The sequence below is a fragment of the Mercenaria mercenaria genome, chromosome 15, assembly GCF_021730395.1.
Source record: "Mercenaria mercenaria strain notata chromosome 15, MADL_Memer_1, whole genome shotgun sequence".
Taxonomy (NCBI): Eukaryota; Metazoa; Mollusca; class Bivalvia; order Venerida; family Veneridae; genus Mercenaria; species Mercenaria mercenaria.
Genome location: NC_069375.1, coordinates 18,635,299 through 18,660,853, shown reverse-complemented (window position 1 = coordinate 18,660,853; position 25,555 = coordinate 18,635,299). Strand labels below are relative to the sequence as shown.

Below are 25,555 nucleotides of genomic sequence, written 5' to 3'. Positions count from 1 at the left end.
CTCCCCCTGGAAATGTTTTAAATAATGGTGGCCTCTGGTGCATTTTTAGGTCTAAATTTTGAGGTGATGGAGGGGTTACTTCCGTCTTGATATACAATTCTGAAATGGTGGCCTCTGGTGCGTTTCTGGGTCTAAATTTTAAGAAAAAATTATTCCTTTGCCAAAGTAGTAGGTTGCATCTTTGATGAGTATAGGTCACTTCTCAGCCAATGGGTGGGGGAGGGGGACGGCCCCCCTCGGCCCGGCCCTGGATCCGGGCCTGGTCGTCAAGGATGTACTTTAAAATCCTTGATAGATCTAACGTGTTAAAATCGAAATAATAATTAAATCTCATTTAGTGATTTGCTCTTGAATAAAATCATTGCGCCCTCGTGATATAATTCCTTCGCATCTGAATTTCAAACAATGTTTTATTCAGCGACAAATCACTAAATGAGATATATTATTTCTTAAATATATCTGGTATTTTCACAGTGAAAAATATCAAAAATCTTTTTCACTGGTAAGGAACTACAAAATGGGTAAATTAAGTCAAAACGTGAAATAAAAACAAAATTTGTTCGTGTTACACGTAAGATCAAAACATCTTTCCTTTCACTCATGAACACCATATATTACATTTTCACTCATGGCTATGCAACTCGTGAAAATATTGCATTTGGTGTTTACTCGTGAACGATATTTCAATTTTACACTGAAACAAAGAAATATCCTCTCTCTCTCTATATATATATATATATATGTATTATTATAATACATTATGTTCAATAAAACTTAGCTTGAATATCGAATTTCGAAGTTGTATGTCGAGCTGAATTGACATTCAAAAAATGTAAAAATATAAATCTCGAATGTTAGAAATCGAGCCTGAATAATAATTTCTTACAGCAATTGCTTTTCCAACTTCACACACCCAAATGCATGCAGCTCATGACGACTAGAATCTCAAGGAATCGTAGGAAAACTATTTCATAAGCCAGTTTGCACTGTGGATATCGGTATTGAAAATAATATAATATTTAAAGCGTCATATCTCGTTTACACTTACATGCATAAATCCGCAGTAAAAACGCAAAACATAGAACGTCCTGATGTTTTATGTCAGTAGTACTGCTGTGTAACAATGACATTAATTAAGTCACATACTCTACTAATCATTATGATATGATTATGATTTTAAATATGTTAACTTGACTGGTACTTATCTATCTCATAGCAGTTTTCATTGTTCACTTAGTTATAGTGATCCTCATGCAAGATTCGTCTGTTTCTACTGAGAAAAGCTGCGCAGTTTAATAGTCTGATGCATACTGCAGTTCTTTAATTGATTCCACCAAAAAGAACTAAAAATTGTAGTATTTTTACAAAATATTCTTGAAGCAACTGATTAAAAATATGCTATTGATTTTCGACCTAACCATCTGTAATTTCATCATTTCAGATAATTGATTTATTACAAAATGAACTTATTTAACCATCGCCAAAAACTTAAACCTAACGACACTCACCCTTCATATTTTTTTCTTCTTTTTGCAGTAGTTTGGTAATAACCGTGCGAAGTTTTATTGTATTATAATTCGTGTAAAATAACTTATCCTAACATACAATGTCTGACTTCGAAACCAGGGATATTAAGTTCGAAGCCGTGCTTCTCGTCTAAAATGAATAACCTTCGGATAAAAATCCGGTGTATGTGTACTTCACACAGCCACCTAATATTATGGAACTTGACGTCTTCTGTATCTATCACCATCCGTCTACACAAAGTAACATAACGAAAAGACTTCGTTGGGAGCCGCCCATATGGTTGACCGGCGGCGAATAGAAATAACAGATAAAAAAAATGTGCGGTCGCATTTTTTTCGTACTTTTTATAATATTATTTGGTGAAATTTCAAAATATATTCAGAGAATAAATGGTGAAAAGTAATATGCGGATGTGTATTAATATTACATGCAAAAAGAAGGCTATGATATAAACGAATGAACATTTCCTCTAGTTCTGTTTTTCGACAATCACTTAACCAAATAAGGTTTTGCACTAATTTAATTTTTTTTTCTATCATTAGGTCTAAAACAATAGAGGAAGTTTAAAATACTAATCAAGAAGCTCCAGCTCAATGTACGCGACAAATAAGTGATCGGCCAAAAACATCTGACAATATTTGTTCCATGCAAGGAAGCTTTCCGTTACTTTTGTGTTTGTCAGCTATAAAAATAAAATCATTGCCATGTTAAAGTGTATGCAGATAATTAACTTTAAAAAGTACAAAAAGCTAAATGCAGTTCTTCTTTTATATTTATACGTATTCTCCTTTTCCCATTTCTATATAAGTGTATTTTGATTGTGAGGCCTGAAAACAGTAGAAAACAATAAGGAATTCAAACAATAAAGTAATTCCAAGCAGGCAGTTCATTTATTCTCTTCACAGATAAGCATACATGTAAATCCATCAAGCATTGGGCTCACACTGCAATGTGTCCTTATAACTTTGATAAACTTGTATTTAATATCGTACATGTAATTCTTAATCATACATGACACCCAATAGAATAAGATGCACATGCAGTAAGCTGTGCTTCAACATCTTTTTTCTCTTTCAAAAAAAAAAAAATCAGTATAAGCTTAAAATATATATATGTATATATTATATATATTTCCTAGAATTTCCTATAATATCAAGTCTTTTACCGGGACGTTTTTATTGGCTAACAGCATATTACCTGAGACCGCCTTGGGTCTTTTAGCAAGCCTCCGATTGGCTGAGAGCAAATTAGTTCAGAATCACTTCAGCCACTTGCGTCCCGTTATCTGTGTAGGTGGGATGCTGTGGTTTTGACTGGATAATAACAGCTGACTGCTCTTCACTTAGTTTTCACTACGGTGTCAGTTCATTTATTCAGAATTTATTATAAGATGTGGAATCAACATGAGCAGGCGGGAATATTATAATCATTAACATCATCAAACTTAATCAAGATAAGATACTTTTGATTCAATTGTAAAATCGAATTTTCTAATTTGGAAACTTTGACAGCTGACAATCTAGAAGAAAGTGGAAAAAAGAAAAGAACACGTTAGTTAACTGCTAATTTACGTGCTGGAGACTGTAAACGTACATAGTGGAGTAAATATTATGTTTCCTAATAGACTTGAATACCAAACAACATTCTTTCTCTGCGGGAGCTAATTAAGGGAAAAGTTAGGGAAAAGTAAAGGGGGGAATTTAGATTGTAAAAGAGAACAAAATGAGTGTGTACTCGATGCTTCAACAGGGTGAGGGCCAATACAGTACATTTGACAAGTTAGCATATCATAACGCGTTGCAAAATAGTAAAGGAAGTTTTTCAGTGAATCATCTACTGGACCTAGGGGAGATTCCCAGTGAGAACTGTGCAATGTTTGCCAACACGGACCCGTCACCAGGGCTACCAACACAGACTTGCACCCCGGACTCTCCAAACGGAGGCATACAGCCGGATGGACATACGCAAGCACTGGTCAATGAAATTGACCTTATGGGACAGCAACAGAAGCTGCAACAGGACCAGTGTATGAAGGAAGAGCCACAGGATACGCACCAGCATGATCAAACTTCCGGTAGGTTTTTGCCTTTAGCGCAACATAACATTTTGCATCTGTTTCATTATTTATCTTACTAGATTATAATAAGGATCTTGCGCTTATGTGCACCAAAGACAAATGGGTATTATCTTTTGTACTTTGTACTTCATATCGCAAATTTAGTATTTGTTATATTTACTTTATCACGTATGAATGACATTTTGCGGATAAAATTAGACAGTATCATTTTATTAGTAATAAAATTTCTACAAACAGCTGATAATTGTATATTCCACAAAAAAAACTAAGTATCATTTAATAAATCTGCGATATCTTTATAACTTGGAAAAATACAAACCAGCTATAATAGCTTTTCTTTAAAAAATGCGAAACTAATAAACAACACTTAAAGGGACATAACTCCGGATGTACATGTTTTTAAAACAAGCGTTGTAAGATATATCAAAATTGCTTAAAAGCTGATATTTTATGAAAATGATATCAAACATGCCTAAATGCCTTCTATTATATTTGACATTTTAATGTGTTTCAAACGCAATTCAGCTTTTTATAAACACACTGCATAGAACTAGAGAATGATTCACTTTGATTAAAATTAATAAATTATTAAAAAAATTGATGACTCCTTCAAATTGACACCAATGTCAGGGCGTGTCCCCTTAATATAAAAGCCTTTAAAAAAAGAACACGTCGTAAGTATAGCGACCACAAAATTTGAAAAATAAACGAATATCACTTAACAGACTGTATCAAAGAAGACACTGTACAGTGAAAGTAATTTCTACCGCAAATAGAGAATAATGAATTAAAAATTAAATGAGATAAACATCTAACTAACCCGTAACTCTGGTACTTAAAATAAAAAAGTATTAAATAAAATACTACTGTTATTATTTAATCATGCAGAATGTGACCGTTCTTTTCGAATAAAACGTAATTTTCAAAGAAAACTTTCATTTTTACCCCCGCCCCACGTCCCCACCCGCAACAACAGAAAAGGTATAAATGATATGCTTATAAATTTTTGACATCTTATCTTTTTTCCAGTCTGATATTTTAAAATGTAGCAACACTGTTCATATATCTTGTGCATGGTTAGGGAGGTGTTTAAATGTAAAACGCAAGCGTTAAAATGCATTAAACCTACTCAAAATATCATCGCCATCTCCCACAAACTCCCTTTCTAAAAGTTATAAAAACTGGTTCCTACCGCTGAAAGAGTAGATAGAATGAAATTTGGAATTTCGGCATATACAATTATCCCTTGAAGAAAAATGGGTTATGTAATTGGTTTAATTCTTGAGAAAATTTGAGCCGGAAAAAAAACGTCTGACGAGAGATTTTAAGGCACTTATAAATGTTAAACAAAAGAAATAAATAACCGTTCACAGAGGATCTAGCTTTGAAATATTCCTTGCGTTAATCTTGGGATAAAGTTGGGAAATGAAAATTTATTCTGATCTTTTTCACGGTAACGACTTTCTGCGTGTGTCAAGAAATGTGTGGTTAAAATATAATTATATGACAAACAGTGACACCCCGTTTATATAGAAATTTCAGTTTTAAACGCCCTCGTAAGTAAACATACCTTCACTGTGTCCAGCGGAGGGCTTTGTTTTCAATTTAAAGCAGTTTTGTTCAGTTACGTAATAAAAAAGAGAGAAAAATATCTGACTCGCTATCTCTTACACGTGCGGAAAGTGCTTTTTTCTATCATGTCTTCGTTTACCAGCAAGTAGAGATACAGCGAAAATGTGATAAAGTTGTGCTTAACTTGATAGTCGACACCATTGTTTTTATTCACTGGATGTGACCCATATAAGATAATTATCGTGGAAATCTCTGTAATGAAGTTAATTGCACTTAATACTTTACATTTGATAAGGCTTGTTATCTAATTAGTTAATTAGTTTCGCGTCGCCCAACATGAATATTTATGAGGTTGGAAGTACTGTTGAGTGATTTGTTATGTTGGCTCAAAGTCTGTTTGAAACTGTTGTGCGTAGACTAGTATATTGTTTTTCGAGTTTTTATTACACAGATACTCAATTTATAAATAAATTTATTTGTATGGATGAAGCAGAAAATAATTACCTAAAACGTTTTAATCTCTTATCAGCTACACACATATATATAGTAATTTATTATTTGCTTGTAGTATTCTATATTTGCATCGTAACTTCTATTAGATTAATATATTTTACAAGATAAATCAATTGATTCTATAGAATTATGGGCTTTATTTACTTTATAGCATAAATTATTCAATTTATGTTTATGAAAGAGTACGGTCGACAAATCGCTATAATTCCTGCAACACATGCATATTATGTTTGTATAATTCTACACATGCTATGAATGGTTTAAGCCATTTTAGTGCTTGCTGTTTGTATGTGTGTGTTGTGCACATGTCTGTAGCATAAAAAACACGGTCGACATCAATTGTACATCACTTCAAATAAAATAGATCCTCCTTAATCCCCACTCAAAGGATGTTATTACCTTGCTGGGTCGTGTTAGAATACGCACGTGAAAGATGGTGTTTTTAGTCTCGGTTTACAAACATAACATATGGTGGCGTAAAATGGCCTCAAGTAAAAACAAACAAACACAAACGGTGTTGAGGTAGTTCATACCGTTATAAGCGTCGGAAATTCCTGCTCGTGTTCTACGTTTAAGGGGTCTGTTTTTCCTCAAGATATGTCAAAAAAGGACGTAATGCCACTTGAAAACATGTACAGGAATGACAGCAAAATAAGGAGTCAGAATTTTTACACATTGATGTCAAGTAACGTAATGTTGGCTGACATGTCAACTGACACAGACTTTTTTTTGTTCCGTAAATTATTTGAAAATACTTGTTAAGGGAATGTTTTTTTTAAAGAATTGTCTCCTTTTTTTCATATTGAGTACAGCGAAGAGCTGAATTTAAACTTAAAGTAATAACATTTTGAATTTAAATCAGCTTTTATAATGTCAAGTCTTTCAAAGTATTCTTAAACTAATAGATGCATGTTAAGAGAACCAAATTTCATAGAGTATTTGAAAATGTGAATAACTACTACACATATTTTATGTAAACATAAAGTTAACATGGTTATATTTGTTTTAACAGTATTTAGAATTAAAATAGTTCACACTTACACACTTATATCCTAAGAGAACTCTGGAAAGATTTTTGTTTAAATGATACTGTATGACTTTTAATTAGAAAAAGTAAAATATGCCCGCCCTATTCATATCAAGTGAGAAGACTTTCTCGTGATAGGACCTTTGAAGTCCAATTATAAATTAAAGTTTATTTAGGGTTGCAATCGTGATCTTAAATTTAACTGTCAGAAAGCCTTGTCTGTTTATCATATGTTCAGTGAAAAAGATATAAAATGATAACTTTAAAATTCCAAGAACTTTGAAGATATCAAACGTCCACCACTTGCTAAGATATTTTATCTTTTGATTACATCAAAGTTTACTTCAAATGTAGAAAATTCTAATCAAATGTATTTTTTTTTAAAATTTAACAGTACACAATGATGCTTATTCTTTTTTTTCAACTTTAATGTTTATAGAATTTTTCACCGTTTTCCGTCTCACATTACATATTATATACGAAGGAAGAGTTAGCCAGTTCTTGTTAAAAAAACATTTTTCCGAGCTTATGAGCGCCATATTTATTTATATTCTAATGCGTCATAAATACATTCCTTTTTTATAAACAGTCTATATAGAAATACGCTTTTAATTAAACGAAAACAATATTATGCTTTAATGTAAGAATATTCAATATTCAGAATCTTGGAAAATGTAACAAGATGGCCGTCTTACAAAAATGAAAGTTACACCATTATTATGGCGCCATCATTGACCGTAAATTGTACCGCTTAATGTATCTCTAGTGGCGAACAAAAAGTCTTTACAATGAAAAATTCTTCAAAATAAAGACTTAACTACATAAAAACTAAAGTAGAAAGTGTCAAAATACTTCTCTCGTTTCAAAACAGAACGCAAAAATGCCCTATTCTCAAGAGGTTCCATATGATTTTAACGAAGTTACACGTTATGTTGTAGTCAAGTCTCCCACTTGATTCCTAGTATAATACGTGCCCGTACTTAGCGTTCCATAACTACAACATTCATTATGTTTCGAAACGTGCAAAAGTGTTGAACATTTATAGGATACAAGACACAACATTTTTAACCGAATTTCTTCTATATGTTATCATTCTGCCTTTTAATAATTTTAAGTTTTCTATAACTAGCGTAGATGTTCAGAAAACAATGCCAGCACTGGTGGCAGTGACATGTTGATTGTCTTACTACTGTAGCCTATTAATTTTTGTTTGTTGTTAATCTATAAAAATATTTAAAATAGGTACAAAACGTCAGGGAAAAAGTAACGAAGGCATTTTTTTTCAACGGAAAAGGGAGAGTGGTATCAAATCACTATTTAGATGTGCTATAGTGTTTGTTTGACTCTAATGTGTACTTTTAATCATTAGAAAAAAATCACCATGCATGCTATAACGGAATATTTCTGGCAAGCCTGTAAATCAGAAAATGATATAATGAAGATACGCAGTCACTCTTGAAAATTATCCGTCCCCCTCAAAAGGAGATATCGAACCTGATAAAGTTTTAAGGGTCCTTCATATAGATCCCTTTTCCGTTACCCGCTGTCTTCACAACAGGGAGACCGCCCCGTAGCTACGGATAGTTTGCAAGTTCACAGGGGTTCACTGATTCCAAGGTGATAAAGCAAACATAAAATCCACTTCTGATTATGTATTATAACACGAGCAGTTTAATGGTTTTTATATTGTGGGAATAAAGTTTCATTTTTTCCGGTCATGAGTATGATCGTGTCTCATATAATATGTTAAAACTAGGATTTATGAATTTATGTACACGGTTAGATTTTATAATGTTAGAAATTTACGACCTGACACAAGTTTTCATTAAGTTAGTATTTTTGCACCCTTCGGAATTGATTTCAATAAACTATACACATTTACTTTGACAGTGTTTTCTTCAATGTGAGAAATGATGTTTACATTTCAATGTATAATTTATTTTCATAGGGACCCTTGCGGTTTAGGAACAACTTTTGTATAAAAATAGAACCAAAATAGATAGAATCAACAAAATCAAGAAATATTTACGATATAACTATGTTTAATTATCATTTTTTATGACATTTAGTATATATACGTTCATTTATTCAACATTAATTGCAAAATGCGTTAAAACTACACTCAGTGACTGGTTTAATTTGTGGATGGGTGGAGGGGTAGAAGTTGTGGAGGGGTAGAAGTTGTGGCGGGGAGGGGAGCAGAGTGCGATTAGAATTAAGAACTTTCTATTCTAGTGTTAGGAGTTCGGCACTCCAGTTCTTGCATGCACGTTACCAAGATTGTTCTTTGGCACAAAATGAATGCCTATTTTTGAGAGAATTTTGAATATAAATGAAATTAACTACTTCTTAAATTTACGTTAAAAAAATAGCAAATTCTAAATGGTGTGACAAGATGTCCTGTTAAAATTGAGACAGTTTTAGAAGAGATAAAGATGTTTTTCACATGCACAAAACTACATTGATTGTAGGTAAACTATTATTATTATTATTATTATTATTATTAAAATAATGTTTGCATTTTTTTTCACATATATGAACGATCAAGAAGTCACTATAAATTATGTTTATCGAAAATACGATTTTGGCACAAATAAAAGGAAAACTACACCAGAAAAAAACCCGCAGTTACACAAAATATAGGTGATGTAAATGTGTACATCTCTATAAAGTTACTTCAGTAGTAAATGTCAGTGCATTTTTTTACCTGTCAAAGACAAACATAAAAAGTGGTTCTCATACATGTAAAGCCGCACAATAGCATAGCGATTTATCAAAAAATAATATCTAAAGTATACACAACATGGTTACGAATAACCCCCAAGACATTTTATTATGCGTACCAGATGTTGTACACATGTGGCTTTTGTTAGGAACACACGTCTTATAATATGTAGAAAATCAGTCCAGTCTTATAACAGCAATGTCCACGACCTGGTAATATTTAACATAGGGTCTTACACACCAAAGAAATAAAGCATTCTGAGTTTCCGCATCTTGGTTCGATGGAAATTATGGAGGCCAGTCAGTTTTGCTATAACATAATTCCACTTAAGTCAGTGCTAGGGGCGTTAGAGGTGTTGCACATTTCATTATCTCTCATAAACAGACTCAGTCAGACCGGCCGCATTTTATGCTTTCTTTTACTCTATTCAAGCATTTTGTATTTTGTATACAATATTTTTACCATTTAAAGTCCACTCTTATTTCTTTTTATTTTATGTGGACAGCTTACACAGGTAATGGAGACTCATTTCGGCAAGAAAGTTACCGTATTGCATTTTTTTTTGTCATCAGTAACAATACCTGTATTTTTATAATTAATGACTTCAAGTTTATATGAATCGTTGATAATATACAAATGTTTAGTTATTCGTGGAGGTATAAAGTAGGATATATATTTGCAAACAAAATGTTTAACTTGACTCTAATTGGCAGGAGATTAAAGATTGATTATTCGCCTGGTCGGGAATTATTCTCATCAAGTATTATGCACTAGAATGCAGTTAAATCATAAGCAATCAAGTTTAAACAGATAGCATTTAGCACCGGTTTTATTACCCAAATACTCTTGTTTCATTCATATATTTACCATGTATTCTCAGAAATTACTTGAACAAACTCCTTGAGATGTGCTATCGGTGAAAATAAACGTCCATCACAGCTTTAATACAATAGATCACAATTGGCAGTTATATACCATCCTTCTATACAAGCGAAATCACATTAGTTCATCCGTAGAATCCTAGGAATATTTTTCACGGGAAAAGGGGATTATTTTTATTAGCCTTGACGTATCACCTTACTAAATCAGAAGTATTCTTCCGCAGCGTTTATTCCAACACAAAATCCGGAAAAGCAGACGTGAAATGGCGGAAGGCTTTTTTTTCGCAGACGACACCAAAACACTCATATTCTTTCGAGACGGAACGTCGCCACGGAAACACTTTAATTTCGGTACATTTCAATCAAAATTGCTCAGCCAGAAACGCATGTTTTCTAGTGAAAGCTTTCTACTTAGTATAAACTTTTGAAATATTTCATACACAAAGTAGATGTATATGAAATGATATGCAGCTAGAAAATAAAGTCCGTTTTCTCATCGTTTAGTACTAGCAACATTAAAACTTTGTTTTTGGAAAGAGTGCCTTTTAATATCGTCATCTGTTAGTATTTTTATTATTGTTCCATGGGCGTTAAGTTATTTATATAGTCACCAGTTTCATATTTATGCTACGATACCAAATTAAAGTCAGGCTAACTTTAGTTCAGTACTTGTATGAGTACCTTTATTTTCCAAAATAATTGCTGGGCTTCCATGGGGCTTATCAGACAAAATAAGGTTTTAAGGAGATGTTTGTAAAGCATTTTATGCGAAGCAAACTCAGATTGACTTGAGTCTGTTCATGAGTGATAATGAAAAGTTATAAATGGGACTATGCCAATGAACAACAGGTTATGTCCAGAAACAACCAATCAGACGTCCGAGATTTGAGATTATGCCCAGAACTAACCACTCAGACGTTGAGTTTTGAGATTATGCCAAGAACCAATCAATCAGACGTTGAGTTTTGAGATTATGCCAAGAACTAACCAATCAGACGTTGAGTTTTGAGATTATGCCCAGAACTAACCACTCAGACGTTGAGTTTTGAGATTATGCCAAGAACCAACCAATCAGACGTTGAGTTTTGAGATTAAGCTCAAAACCAATTAATCAGATGTTCAAGTTCGAGCTCAGTTTTATTAATATCTGGGACACAATGGTGTTTTTGCTGTTTTGTTCAGTGAGCTCACTGCCGCTTGATTGATTTTATTTCTATTTTTTTTCCTTGAATATGGTATGCAAGAAAAAGATTCTTTCACTGGTTGTACGTGCAGATGGTAATATCCAGCACTCGGGTAACTGTTTACGCGGTAACTCGGCAGGAGCCTCGTTACCGCGTAAACAGTTACCCTCGAGGTCGGAAATTCCCATCTGCACCTACAACCAGTGAAAGAATCTTATAGTATCTGTATACCTTTTGTTGAATTATTCTTCATTATTGTTTTAAAAACGCACGACTTCGGTAAAATATGTAGACAAAAATCTCTAATCAGGTCTTCTTGAATTTCTGCTAAATTTCAGGATAAAATATTGCTTTAAACTAACAGGTTGTATGATTTATGTATACCTCATCAAACAGAAATGAAAATGATAACAAAAAGAATAAAAATGAAATTTCATTGCGATAAGTAAACTTTACATACTTATTATTTTTCTAAACGTGCTCGAAAGCAGACGATATCTGGATATTCCATTATCAGGATCGCGTTTCCCCGAGCGCGTGCTCATCATCTTCAACACGTGTTTTTGTTGTTTATGTTTGATTAAGAGACTATTTGATATGTTTCTATTGTAAACACGAAAACTGTGCAATCGCCAAGTCGATTGATTAACACAAATTATGCGAGTAATAATATCGCCTGTATTGTTTTATCTTGCTGATTTTTTGCTTAGGTTGGCTATAGTTCCATACCAGCAAACATTAGTATGGACTGCTGTAAAGAATTGACGATAAAAAATATAAGCAAAACTACTTTGCCTACCACACTTTACGCCAAATTAAACTCATACTTTATGTATATAATTTAGTTTAGTTTATTTACTAAGGGATGGTTTATTTATATAACTATCCATGACTATAGGTCTTTATTCGATTGTGCATTCATCCGTTGTTTTTGGTTACTCTCGTCATTCAAATTTGAGTGTGACAAGATATTAACCCTTATCATTGTGGACGTGACTGATTCTGCCTTTGCGACCAGTGTAGATCATGATCAGCACTGTTCGCCATTGTCAGTATCTTTTGGTAAGCATCCCTTTTAACACCTAATGGAACTATCCAAACTGAAAGATGGACAAGTTCATTATAGAAATTTAGCAGGATAAGGGTTATATTGTATTAATGTACGAAAACATTATACATATAACAGTAAAGAATTAAATTCGAAAGCTGCAGATAGAGGCCACAAAACGTGTACGAGCATGCGTCCGTATGTACACCAGTCTCTGTTATTACTCGATGTATATCGGAACTTTTGTTCATATATCATACAGCAAAACCGTTTGTTGATATAGCTTCGTTGTGTTTTGATCTGACAAGGCTAAACATATGCAAGAATCATACGATAAATTATTACACATGTGCATATAGTCTCTTATTTCTTACAGACAATTTCATCTGTGGAGTAAAGGATGCATCGAGGCTGCCGTCAAACGGTAGTATTTAACACCGGGTCTCTGGAAATCTTCACAGCCGTCTGTTACATCTCCTGCACTGCAGTAAACTCAGCAGACCATCTCTTTCGCATAATACTGATATTTCTTTCACATAATTACCAACAATTTATGGCAGAAGATCTCTTGCTGCGTCCATCTTTTTCGCTGGCAAGCCGCTCCATCCCGGCATCATGTTACGCTCGATTTATACGGAACGATAACGCTCCGTTCCATAAAGGTTCTAAGGTGACACTTGATTAGTTGTTCCCGAAGTTCGCGAAGGGACGCGCAGATAACGAACGGCAATAATTTAGTTTTAATTGTTAAAAGTATCATTAGTATTTAGATCAATGTCTGAATATGACCCGAGCAGTGATAAAACAAAGCCTTAATTAAATGTTTGTGGAAACAGATAGAAACCATTTGTTACTGTTTGCTACAATGTGAGTGGCCCGTTACATTTATAGAAGCATTTTTATTTTCATTTTATAGTTACAATTCCTCTATAAAAGATTACGACTCTTGATAGAAGATACAAAATCTTAAACTTTCCAACCTTTTCCATGATTATAGGATTTAGGCGTCAGGGCTTGAAATATGTATCTTCAAAATATTGTTCAGTTACAATAATTATTTTTATGCTCCCCGAAGGGCTAGCATATAGTTCCGCTTTGTCCGTCCGTCCGTCTGTCACACTTTCGTTCGGAGTATAACTTGAAAAGTATTGATAGCATTTGATTAAAACTTCACATAATCATAGAGGCCATTAAGGCAAAATGCAATGTCGAAGAATCATAACTCTACCTTACCTAGTTTTTGAATTATCTCCCTTTGTTATACAAAATAAGGTTTGTCCGGAGCATTACTTGAGGTTTCTGATACGTTATTCCCCATAATGGGAAAAGCACATGCATCGGGGAGCATCATTCGGTTTTACCGATTCCTTGTTAAACTTGTCAGTTTTGGAACAAAATATATTATGTAAATTTTTCTGCTCTTTAATAAGGACGTATACTTACCCTATTTAACTTCATTATAGCATGTATGGATTAACATTCAACAAACAAAGACTAACACAGAGTAGACGCGTTTCGATATTGTTTTTTATTGTTGTAAAAAGAAGTTTTTTGGTGTTTTTTTTTTCTGACAATAAACTGAAGTACATAAGAAGTTCTTTATACGTCTGAGACGCTAACATTTTCATTTTGCATCGTTGTTTACAGATTTCAAATATATATTTTATGCTGATTGATGAAACGTTTTGTTTTATCAGAGTCATTCACTACACTTTTTTTAGCCCACCATCATCAGATGGTGGGCTATTAAAATCACTCTGCGTCCGTGGTCCGTCCGTCCGTCATTCCGTCCGTCCGTCCGTCCGTCCGTCCGTTAACAGTTTCTCGTTATCGCATCTCCTCAGAAACTACTAGGGGGATTTTGACCAAACTTTGTCAGAATGATGTATTGGTACCCTAGTTGTGTCCCCCTGAAAATCAGACTGGTTCAACAATTTATGAGTGAGTTATGGCCCTTTGTTTATTTCTATAATTTATATAGATTTATATAGGGAAAAACTTTGAAAACCTTCTTGTCCAAAACCACAAAGCCTAGGGCTTTGATATTTGGTATGAAGCATCATCTAGTGGTCCTCTACCAAGATGATTCAAATTATTTCTCTGGGGTCAAATATGGCCCCGCCTTGGGGGTCACATGGTTTATATAGACTTATATAGGGAAAAACTTTGAATAACCTCTCGTCCAAAACCACAGGGCCTAGGGCTTTGATATTTTGTGTGTGACATAATCTAGTGGTCTTCAACTAAGATTGATCAAATTATACCCCTAGGGTGAAATATGGCCCCGCCCTGGGGGTCATATGGTTTACATAGACTTATATAGGGAAAAACTTTGAAAATCTTCTTGTCCAAACCACAAAGCCTAGGGCTTTGATACTTGTAATGTAGCATCATCTAGTGGTTCTCTACCAAGTTTGTTCAAATTATCCTCCTAGGGTTAAATATGGCCCCGCCCCGGGGGTCACATGGTTCATATAGACTTATATAGGGAAAAGCTTTTAAAATGTTCTTGTCAATAACTACAACATTCAAACTTGGACCACATGTATATTTTTGAGTGGCAAGATGAACCTTGACATGAGTTGACCTTGATTTTGACCTAGTGACCTACTTTCACATTTCTGTAGCTACAGCTTTCATATTTGGACCACATGCATAATTTTGTGCACTGTAAAAAAACTTTGACCTTTATTTTGACCTAGTGACCTACTTTCACATTTTTGAAGGTACAGGCATCAAATTTGGACCATATGTATAGTTTCGTGTTTCAAAATGAAATTTGACATTGATTTTGACCAAGTGACCTACTTTCACATTTCTCAAGCTACAGCCTTCAAATTTGGACTACATGCATAGTTTTGTGTACCGAAAAAAACTTTGACCTTGACATTGACCTAGTGACCTACTTTCACTTTTTTGAAGGTACAGGCTTCAAATTTGGACCACATGCATAGTTTTGTATTCTGAAATAAAATTTGACCTTAATTTTGACCTAGTGACCTACTTTTACATTTCTCAAGCTACAGCCTTCAAATTTGGACCACTTGCATAGTTTTGTGTACTGAAATGACCTTTGACCTTTACATTGACCTAGTGACCTACTTTCACATTTTTGAAGGTACAGGCTTCAAATTTGGACCACATGCATAGTTTTGTATTCTGAAATAATATTTGACCTTGATTTTGACCTAGTGACCTACGTTTACATTTCTCAAGCTACAGCCTTCAAATTTGGACCACATGCATAGTTTTGTGTACCGAAACAAACTTTGACCTTTACATTGACCTAGTGACCTACTTTCACATTTTTGAAGGTACAGGCTTCAAATTTGGACCACATGCATAGTTTTGTATTCAGAAGTAAAATTTGACCTGGATTTTGACCTAGTGACCTAGTTTTACATTTCTCAAGCTACAGCCTTCAAATTTGGACCACTTGCATAGTTTTGTGTACCAAAATGAACTTTGACCTTAAGATTGACCTAGTGACCTACTTTCACATTTCTGTAGCTACAGGCTTCAAATTTAGGACCACATGCATAGTTTTGTGTACCGAAACAAACTTTGACCTTGACATTGACCTAGTGACCTACTTTCACATTTTTGAAGGTACAGGCTTCAAATTTGGACCACATGCATAGATTTGTGTTGTGTACGAAAATGAAATTTGACCTTGAGCTAGTCAGTAAGTCTTGAAATTTGGAACACTCAAAAATGGCACATTGGTGGGCGCCAAGATCACTCTGTGATCTCTTGTTATCCAAAGTTTAAAGCTTGATATAGAATATATGCATATCATATTCCAAAAGTAGAAGTGACATTCGATATTGCAACACACGAGATAGCCATACTTACAGAAATTGTTCTGTAATATAATTACAAATGTATGTCACATTACTCCTCAAAAATATTTAGAGCTAAGAATTGTTCTGAGATAATAAAAAACAGAAATAAAAAATATAGGTTTAAATAGAAAATATAACCCAGCCGGTAGCAAGATCTGAGATATCTCCAGCACAAAAAGTTCACTACAACGCTTCCTGCTTTAAAAAATGGATTTATTCATGTATACTAAATGGCATTTCATCAATTTGAACCACTTGCTTCAATAAAAACTTCAAGAAAGAGTAAAGCATCGTTTATTGACAGAAAATTAGACCCGACACGGCCTTTACTTGATTCTTTCAACAGGTTATTTACCAAATTAAATAATTAAATAAATAAATCATGAGGCTCTCTGCATTCCTTGCTTGTTAAACTAATTGTTTTCAATCATGACCAATTTCTAAAATACTACGCTGTGTAAGCTTTATTTACGAGCAAATTAATTGAAAAATTCGCACGATAATTAAATGGAAACAAAATGAACTCAACTCGGGTAACCTTGTTACCTTATATATAAATATGCCAATACTGTAAATATTTTGATTGATCCATAAAATATGTCATAATCTGAAGCCATACTATTTTCAACTTACCAATTTTCTCATTTTTACAATTAGATAATAATTACGAGAAATATTAGTAGCACAGGATACGAATTTTAGCTTAGAGATTATTTAATAGGTTAAAAGCTTAAATGATTGATACATATTTCATTGAACTACACTCATTTCTGATCAGAGAAATATTTCGAAATTTCAAGACTTTAATGTTATTTTGTAAAATTATGTATTGTTTTTTGTTGTTGTTTTTTTTATTAAATATTATCATTATGTACAAGTAAATTTCTGTTCAATGCCACGTACCATTCCTAATTCTTCATCAGAGTTTCGCTGGCTTTGTCAGTGGATTCCTGGAGTCAACGTCCACAGCTCAAATTTCTTCCAGCCAAACACTGGATGTAAATATAGCTCATCATTTTTATTTGCAAATGTATAAAACCCATTTAGTATGTATTCTATATAATATTGTATAATTCTTTGAAAAGAAAGATGTTTTAAGATGTTAATTCGTATTAAACATTTCATTTTATCTATATCTCACATTCACATAACTCAATGCCGAAGGTGAAAATTTAAAGAATAAAATTCTAAAAACAATTTTAGTTACTCTGTCGGGTATCGAACCCACACCCACAAAATACGACCATTTTAGTGCTTATACTTACATTTACTATCACAGCTACGCGGGTATATTTTCGGTTTGCTAAAATTAATCATTATACCACATAGATTGCATTGAATCATACTGATTTGTAAACAGATCATTTCATTATTGCCGATCGAACTATACTGTGCGGTACTTACAGTAATATATGTGCGGGGTATATGAGGGTGTCCAGACATTTTTGGTAGTGTGCATGGCTGTCTGGAATTTTATTCACTGAATTCTTCAATTGTTGTTTCTTTTTAAATTCATAGTTAGAAAGTATGTAAACACATACCTTAGTTTGGAATGGCCTTTTAAAATCTAAAAACAGATTGTAGTTGTTTTTATTATAAAAGGTATGTCTTATTCGTCATCATGCAGCAAGAAGCGACTTATGTATAAGGGCAGTTTAAAACTTTTGGGTGATACTGTGGGTGGGGTGGCAGGGTGGGGGTGGGGGTTACCACTACTACCAATACTAGCCACTAGTTGTCAGCCTTGTTCACAAATTATGGGTGAGACATTTTATTCGCTTTAGTGACTTACATAATTTTGTAGTAAGAATTTATAACCTGAAATTTGTTTTATCTTCCATTTTCAAAAGTGTGAAGGTTTATAATATTATACTTCCTAAATACAACATCAAAGATATAAACCTAGGTACCTGTTGTACTTAAAATTTTCAACAAAGTTGAATACGTTCTAGATAAATCTTCTTTACATTATCTTATCGAACATGAAAAAAGTGCCCGAGAGCTTTTAAGCATAGTTGGGTCCTTGTGTAGAGGACTACAAGAAACCATAGCATGGACTGACCCCCGGGTAGACAGTTGCAAGCATTAGAGCTGTAGAACTTCTGGATTTTTCTTGAAAAAAATCTTAACTGGTTCACAGAGACAACAACAAAAGTTTTTTCATAATTAAAGTATTGTAAACTAATAATGATAATAAAAATAACTCATAATAACAAAAATAGTGGAAAGAATGAGTAAACGATTTTTTATTAAACATTCATTTTTTTTCTTATTTTACCTTTGTCTTAATACGTTTTTGATGGTGCAACATTTGTTAAGCAACCGTTTGATGTTTCTGATGCATAATTAGCAGATGTCTTTTTTAATTATATAATGCATTTTGTTCCTAGAAAGCATTTGGTGCTGGTAGAAAAATTTAATTAGTGTGGGCACGCAGGTTCTAGCTTCCTCCGCCGCATGGGCAGAGCCCGCAATCAAAGGAGCATACTTTTCTTATATTTTAATTGATATTTATAAACATTCATAACCTTAGTGTATTTTTTGCGCTATTAATCATTTTCCACATATTTTCTCTACTGATTTTAGTATATTAGCAGCATGCATGACTCCACTACCTATAACAGAAACTTGTACGTTAAATCGTCTGCCGAATCCGATGAGCCATATTTTGTGCCTCATGCGGGCTTTTCATTATCCACACACTTTCACGTTTCAATAAAATGGTTGTAACGTATGTAAAAACAAATTACAAGTGTCAGGAAGAGTCTTTAAAAACAAGCGCCTGGCGATTCAGACGTTATTACACTGCCACGTGCTCCCATGAATCCAAGAAAAAATGGCGGTCATATTGGGAAGGGGTAGTAACGCAGATGTACAAAACATCTAATAAACGTGGCTCCCCACTGAGAAATTCATCAAGAAAAGAAACATGTTTTCTTATGAGGACGTTATAATACGCATTTAACGTATAGTTAACTGACAAAGAATGCACACAACTTCATTATTGAGACGCTCTGCATATTTAATGGAAGCGCAGAAAATTATAGGGGGTATGAAACATAAATAACTATTTTGTGATTCTCCTAATTTCTTTAATGCAATAGGCTCCGCCGAAAATAGCAATTAAACGTTAATGTAAAGATTTTTAGCTTGCTCGTATGTAACTGAAAATATATAGATTAATTTTGGCTCTAGGAAGTTATGTTACCAAACATGCACACGGGGAGCACTGTCACCTTCCTCGATAATTGATACCAAAAACTATTTAATGCTAAAACTTTGAATTGCACTTTTAAAATGCAGCTTCGAATGTAAAAGACTATTACGTTTGTTTATTTATTTGTCAGTATCTTTATTTATTATATACCTATATAAATTCTGTCATAAATACAGCTTGTATTTCACAAGTAAATATGAACAAGCAGAAAAAAATCCGTATTGTACCTTTTGTATTGTATGTTGCCGGACAACTATGATCTGTCACAGTTCTATATATAGCGCTTTCATTTCTATCCTAACATCGACAAACATTTAAGATTTCGTTCGATGACAAACCCACAATACGGTAGATGTATATAATAAAAGGGTCATTTTAACAGTAGCTAGATCTGGAATTTTGTATTCGGCTCTCGTGAATTTTGCAAAGATGGTTCACACTCGGTGCTATCGCGCCTCGTGAGATCCGATCTAGCAAAATCAACTCGAGCCGAATTATACAGCATCCCAGAGCGAGCTACTATTATAATAACCCTATTTTATCTATCTCTTGGTGCGGATCTGCAAGAATATCAGAGATTACTAAAAATGGGAACGCAATTCAACATTTTTGATTATTTCCATAAAAAATCCTTAAAAATAAGGTACAACATATTTCACACGATTTGTGGAATAAGTACAGTTTGACATCCTATTGATTTGAGAGGGTTTCAGAAATGTATTAAGTTGACATTCTACTTGTGTCGCCAGATTACATCATCGGGTAATATATCATAATAAATGTAAACAGAAGGCTGTTTTTCCGTTTCTTGATGAGACGGCATATTTAGAAAGTCTTTGAATGGAACTGTCATCTTTCACGTGCGTATTTGACATATGTGACGTGTATTGTCTTTACTCTTATGTTGATTGTGAAAGAGAGAATTGCTGATGATGACGATGATGATGAAGGCGATTGTGAAAGAGAGCGCTGGTATAATAAAGATTGTGAAAGGGAGCGCTGGGGATTGCATATAAATATGGCACTGCATTGAGTGTGACAGTAAATAGTGAGATTGACGGTGTTTCTCCAAATGCAAGACTAGTATGATATCAACAAAGAATTTGAATGCGCGGGGGCGGGGGCAATAGCGATGACGTCTAAATGTACTGGCAGATACACGGTTATATGCATGAACTAGTTGGCTGTTAAACTTAAAACGAAACAATGTAAGGTTCTTGTTCATTAAACGACTATGTACTTTAAATAACTGCATACTTGGAAGCGAATTCTGAAGTCAAGCTTCTATTCTACACGTGGTAGTAAGACTTACTGGTATTGGCAATAGTACATGTTAAATCAAAACTGTGGGATATGTCCTCCTTTAGATATTTTCAGAACATCTTGCGCATAGTAATTATGTGCCATATTTAAATCTTTATCTTATTTATAATCATTCTATTATTTTGATTTTCTTGAACTCGGGGGAAAATGCAAAAAGTTAAAACATGCACCAGTGCTTGTAAAACAAAAAAAAAAAAAGACCAAAAACTCTTTCATCTTTCATATTTCAAACATGTCAAAACAAATCTTATTTCACTGCACAATACAAAAACATACACTTTGATGAAAAATTTAAGAATGTCTATAGGTTGCCGTAAAATTTATAGAACTACACCGAGTGCACCACGTTTTCATTTTCATCCTAGCCAAGATGGCGTCTGAATATATGTTACCTCGACATGCAATTTTGACAATGGCGTCCATATTCGCAAAACATTCTCCCAGGAATCTTTGATTTGAACGCACACGTTCAAAATGGTTCTGATGTAGCGACAAGAGTTTCCATCATTGCCATAGCGCATGTGTCAATAAAACAACATGCAATTAACGTTGCGAGTTGCTTGTTAAAATACCAGCGTAAAATGTAGCAATTTATCATTACCTTATTGCTGACTATGGGGTCATTTTCGTGCGATTTATATGTAATATAAACAAACAAGAAAAAAGGACGGCATTATTAACTTATTCTTAGCTGAGGTTCACACTTGCTCAGGTGATGAATGTTTGTGCACTTCTGCAGAAGTCACGTGTGTCCTACAAATAGACTGGTAGCTCACTGGAATAGAATTTTGTAGGACTAGCTAAACTATTTTAAACTATATCTCTGACAATTATGATGAATTAAGAGACAAAACAGATTCTCGAAGAAAAATTTAAAGCCGATATGAAGAGAAAAACGTACATTTTGAAAGAATTTCTCATCTCGTCAGACAGCTGACAGCATATTTGTCAAATATATACAAACAACTGATGCTTTCTTAAGCAAAATAATGGCGTTTCAAAATCCTTAATTGGTTTAATTCACGAAGTCACAATATGAAATGTTTGAATATTGTGACGAAGCGTTACGATAGAAGGGTTAACTTTTAGATGAATTTTATGTTAGTTCTGGCATACAAAGTAATAAAACTTCCCATTAACGTTCAGTGCTTTTGACTGTCATACTACATTGCTCTTCTACATAATAGAAAATCAAAGCACTTCTTTCGTAGAAATAGACAACATACTTTAGAACACTTGAACGCTCTCGAAAACATATGGTCGTGAAATAGATCTATATGCTCAGACTCATTGTGTGTCTCAAACATTCATGATATTATAACAATATATCAACATATAAAAAGATGTTAAAAGCTTGAGCAGACTATGTAGTAATGATTTATGAAGACAAGGCTTAAGGCCGTATTTCAGTATATATCATTGATTTATTTAACATTAAATGTAAAAAAAAAACACACACAAAAACAAACGTGCACATGGATCTCTGTTATACTCTCCAAGAAACATTTATTTTCGGAGGAATATTTGCTTCTAACGAACAAGCAAGAATGATATGCTAGTTTACTACAACAAACATAATTTAAAAAAATAGATCTGTTGAATATAATTAAAAAATATCAGTCTGAATGGTAAGTTCAGTACATATTTTTTTTTTCTTATGATGAACACCGTATTCTTTTAGTCTGTTAATTTTCATGTATCGTTGTTTTGTCAATTCATTCCCAATATACTATATAATTTCAGGAACTGAAGATGACAAAGATGATAAAGATAGTAAACGCCGGCGGAAGCAGCGTAGGAACCGGACTACTTTCAACAGTACTCAATTAGCGGCCTTGGAACGAGTATTTGAAAGGACACATTATCCAGATGCCTTTGTACGAGAGGAGTTAGCGAGGCGCGTAAATTTGAGCGAAGCTAGAGTCCAGGTAAACACTGTTTGAATTTATTTTTACCATTTCAATACAGAATGCAATGATTATGCAAATTAAACCAAAGCGAAGTTCTACGAGGCTGTAATGGTTCCCTACGCATTACTGTGTGTCCTTAGTTTTCAAGCAAATTCATATACACAATGTAGTGCAGAAATAGCAAATTGCTCAAAATTATATTACATGTAATACAAAACCCGTTCAGAAGCCAAAAGATATATAACAAATACATTCCAACTTCGTTTTATATGCCAGCAGGTCAAATGAATATGAACAGGCAAGGTAATGTGGTCATGTGAATTAAGAAGCAAAAAATAATCAGCTTGTGTGGTTTTTTTTTATGACAGACACATAATGGAATCTTTTTTCTGTATGTTCCAAACCCTAATTGTTTGCTTTAGTAAAAGGTATGACGATTCATCTGATTCACAATTAATGACAATCTGCTTATATTTACAGGTGTGGTTCCAGAATAGAAGAGCAAAATTCCGCCGAAACGAAAGGAATATGTTAACACAGAGAGGCCCAATGGGAAATATGTATGCAAGGCCTCCGGACGCTATGCCAATAGAACAACCAGTTACACCACGAGGTCCCCCAATGAACACTGACTATATGGGATGGCCAAATCCTACCTCGTATAATAATTTGAATGTAAACACTTCCAGTTGTGCGGTTATGAACCATAGTTACAGCCCCCCGCCCGGAATGGGCAGCATTGCTTCACTTAGACTCAAAGCGCAGGAATACAACGTCATGCAAAATAATCCCTATGGACAAATGACTCAGCGGCTAGATCCTTATGAGCATTAATGCATTTTCTTAGATAAATGATTGGAAAAAGGAAGAAAGGAATATGCAAACAAGCAACATGTGTTGTGTTAGGTCACAAAAATATGTTACGATGTTGCTTAAACGATAATGAAATAATAATAATTACAAAGCCAACACAAATAATACAACGATGTTCGGATACACGGCTTGCTTCGAGGGCAGTTCACGGTGAAGCAAATGTGAAGTTTCGTAAATAAACCATACGGCAAAGGATTTTTGAAGCTAAGTGCAGAGGATGTGTACATTGTTCCGTGCGTCTACGCGAGTGATTAGAGTTCGCTGCTGCCGAGTAAGAATATGAAAACTCGAATCATGTGCTTACAAGAGAGAAATGTGCTATACATATGCAGAACACTGCATGTTGGCATAATTATTTTGCAGAAAATAATGATCAGCATTTTCATGTGGTAAAATTATTCTGATATTTTGATAGTTAGGTGCAGAACAGATTTAAATAGGCGTCTTTGTAAAAGCTTTTAAATCTATTTTACACCGTCTGTCGTAAAAAGATATAGCCACAAAATGTGATAAATATTAACTGTTTTTATATTGTTTTGATAATGCGCCTGATGACTGTAAAGGGTGCTTATATTATCCATGTGCATTTATTAATCCATATAATGTTATCATAAACGCATATCTAAAGAGGGATAAGTTTTGGAATTTAGCCATTATTGCTTCATTTTTAAGAGATGTTGTTGGATAGTTCACAAAATACGGCGCATCATTGTCTTACAGTTTGTTTATAAATCATCAAAGAAAAGGATAAGTCATGGAATTCATTGAAATTTGTGTTTCATTTACATCTTTTATAATGTATCGTGTCTGACAGAAAACTACCGATCGGTAGGGTGTACTTGTTTAACGAGAATGTTCAGAACGGTGGCCAAATCTTTTAGAAATTTTCTTATTTTATCAAATATTTTATCAAATATTTTTCAAATTTAATTGAGTTATAAAGGGGAAGCTGTTAAGGAGAGACATCTTCTCTGTCAGGTTTGTAGGATTTGCCTTGTGAAATATAATTGTTCCGCCATTTACTGAAATAATTTAATCTATTTTTAGTTAACAGCATTTGATTAAGGGACTGGTTGAATTTACATAACACTGGTATCCGACTTAAAAATATGGAACAAACAAAATGTAGACTACATCAGCTTTTAATATTTACCCTACAATTTTTTTTTATTTTGATGAACATAAAGCAAATTAATTACTTGTAGATTGCAAAAAAAAAAATGAACAAGATACTATTATAAAAGATGAAATGAAATAAAAGTACATCGTTATATCAGTATTAAAATATGAGCGTGCATGAGAAAACAACATAGGATTGCGACAGATGGATCCAGACAGCCTGCGCATCGCGCAGTTGTAGGATCATGCTGTTCGCTACATTTCTCCAATTCAACAGGCTTTAAAGCGAACAGATGAGCTGACCAGACTGCGCGGATGCGCGGTGTCTGGATCAGTGTCGCAAACCCATATGTTGGTTTGTCATGGCACGCTATATATATTTTGTTTAAATTATTTTTGTCGAACAAATATACAACATGATCATATATATTATATATATATATACAAAGTTATGCAAACTATATCATTAATGGTGCTAGACAAAGTGCCTGTATTTCAGCGGTTCCTAATGTTCCATTGTGTTAACATAATAATTAAAAAGGGGCACGTATCCACAATTATATCTTCCGTTGTGCAATTATGCAATATTGTTCGAAAATTAGAAAACACTTTTACTTTTAGCAGTTGTAAATAAGCAAAAAAGAGTGATCCAACGAGTTCTTGACAGTATCATATTATAAAAAATACTCTGGTGGTCAATAACAGGTGTTAAAA

The 25,555-nt window shown here is 33.7% G+C and overlaps 1 protein-coding gene across 1 annotated transcript; it reads left to right on the top strand.

Annotated features, from left to right (window-relative positions):
• Nucleotides 1-2,840: 2,840 nt before the first annotated feature.
• LOC123548794 (paired mesoderm homeobox protein 2-like) lies at nt 2,841-25,000 on the top strand. Its single transcript, XM_045336339.2, has 3 exons — nt 2,841-3,601; nt 22,683-22,867; nt 23,330-25,000. Exons 1-3 carry the CDS (start codon nt 3,250-3,252, stop codon nt 23,681-23,683), a joined length of 891 nt encoding a protein of 296 aa, XP_045192274.1. The 5' UTR covers nt 2,841-3,249; the 3' UTR covers nt 23,684-25,000.
• The last annotated feature ends 555 nt before the right edge of the window (nt 25,001-25,555 follow it).

What these genes read in the sequence shown, in the direction of transcription:
- LOC123548794 (XM_045336339.2), top strand. Translation starts at nt 3,250, where the DNA reads ATGAGTGTGTACTCGATGCTTCAACAGGGTGAGGGCCAATACAGTACA. An exon ending in CCAGCATGATCAAACTTCCG is followed by an intron (nt 3,602 to 22,682) that starts GTAGGTTTTTGC and finishes ATATAATTTCAG; the next exon opens with GAACTGAAGATGACAAAGAT. An exon ending in TGAGCGAAGCTAGAGTCCAG is followed by an intron (nt 22,868 to 23,329) that starts GTAAACACTGTT and finishes TTATATTTACAG; the next exon opens with GTGTGGTTCCAGAATAGAAG.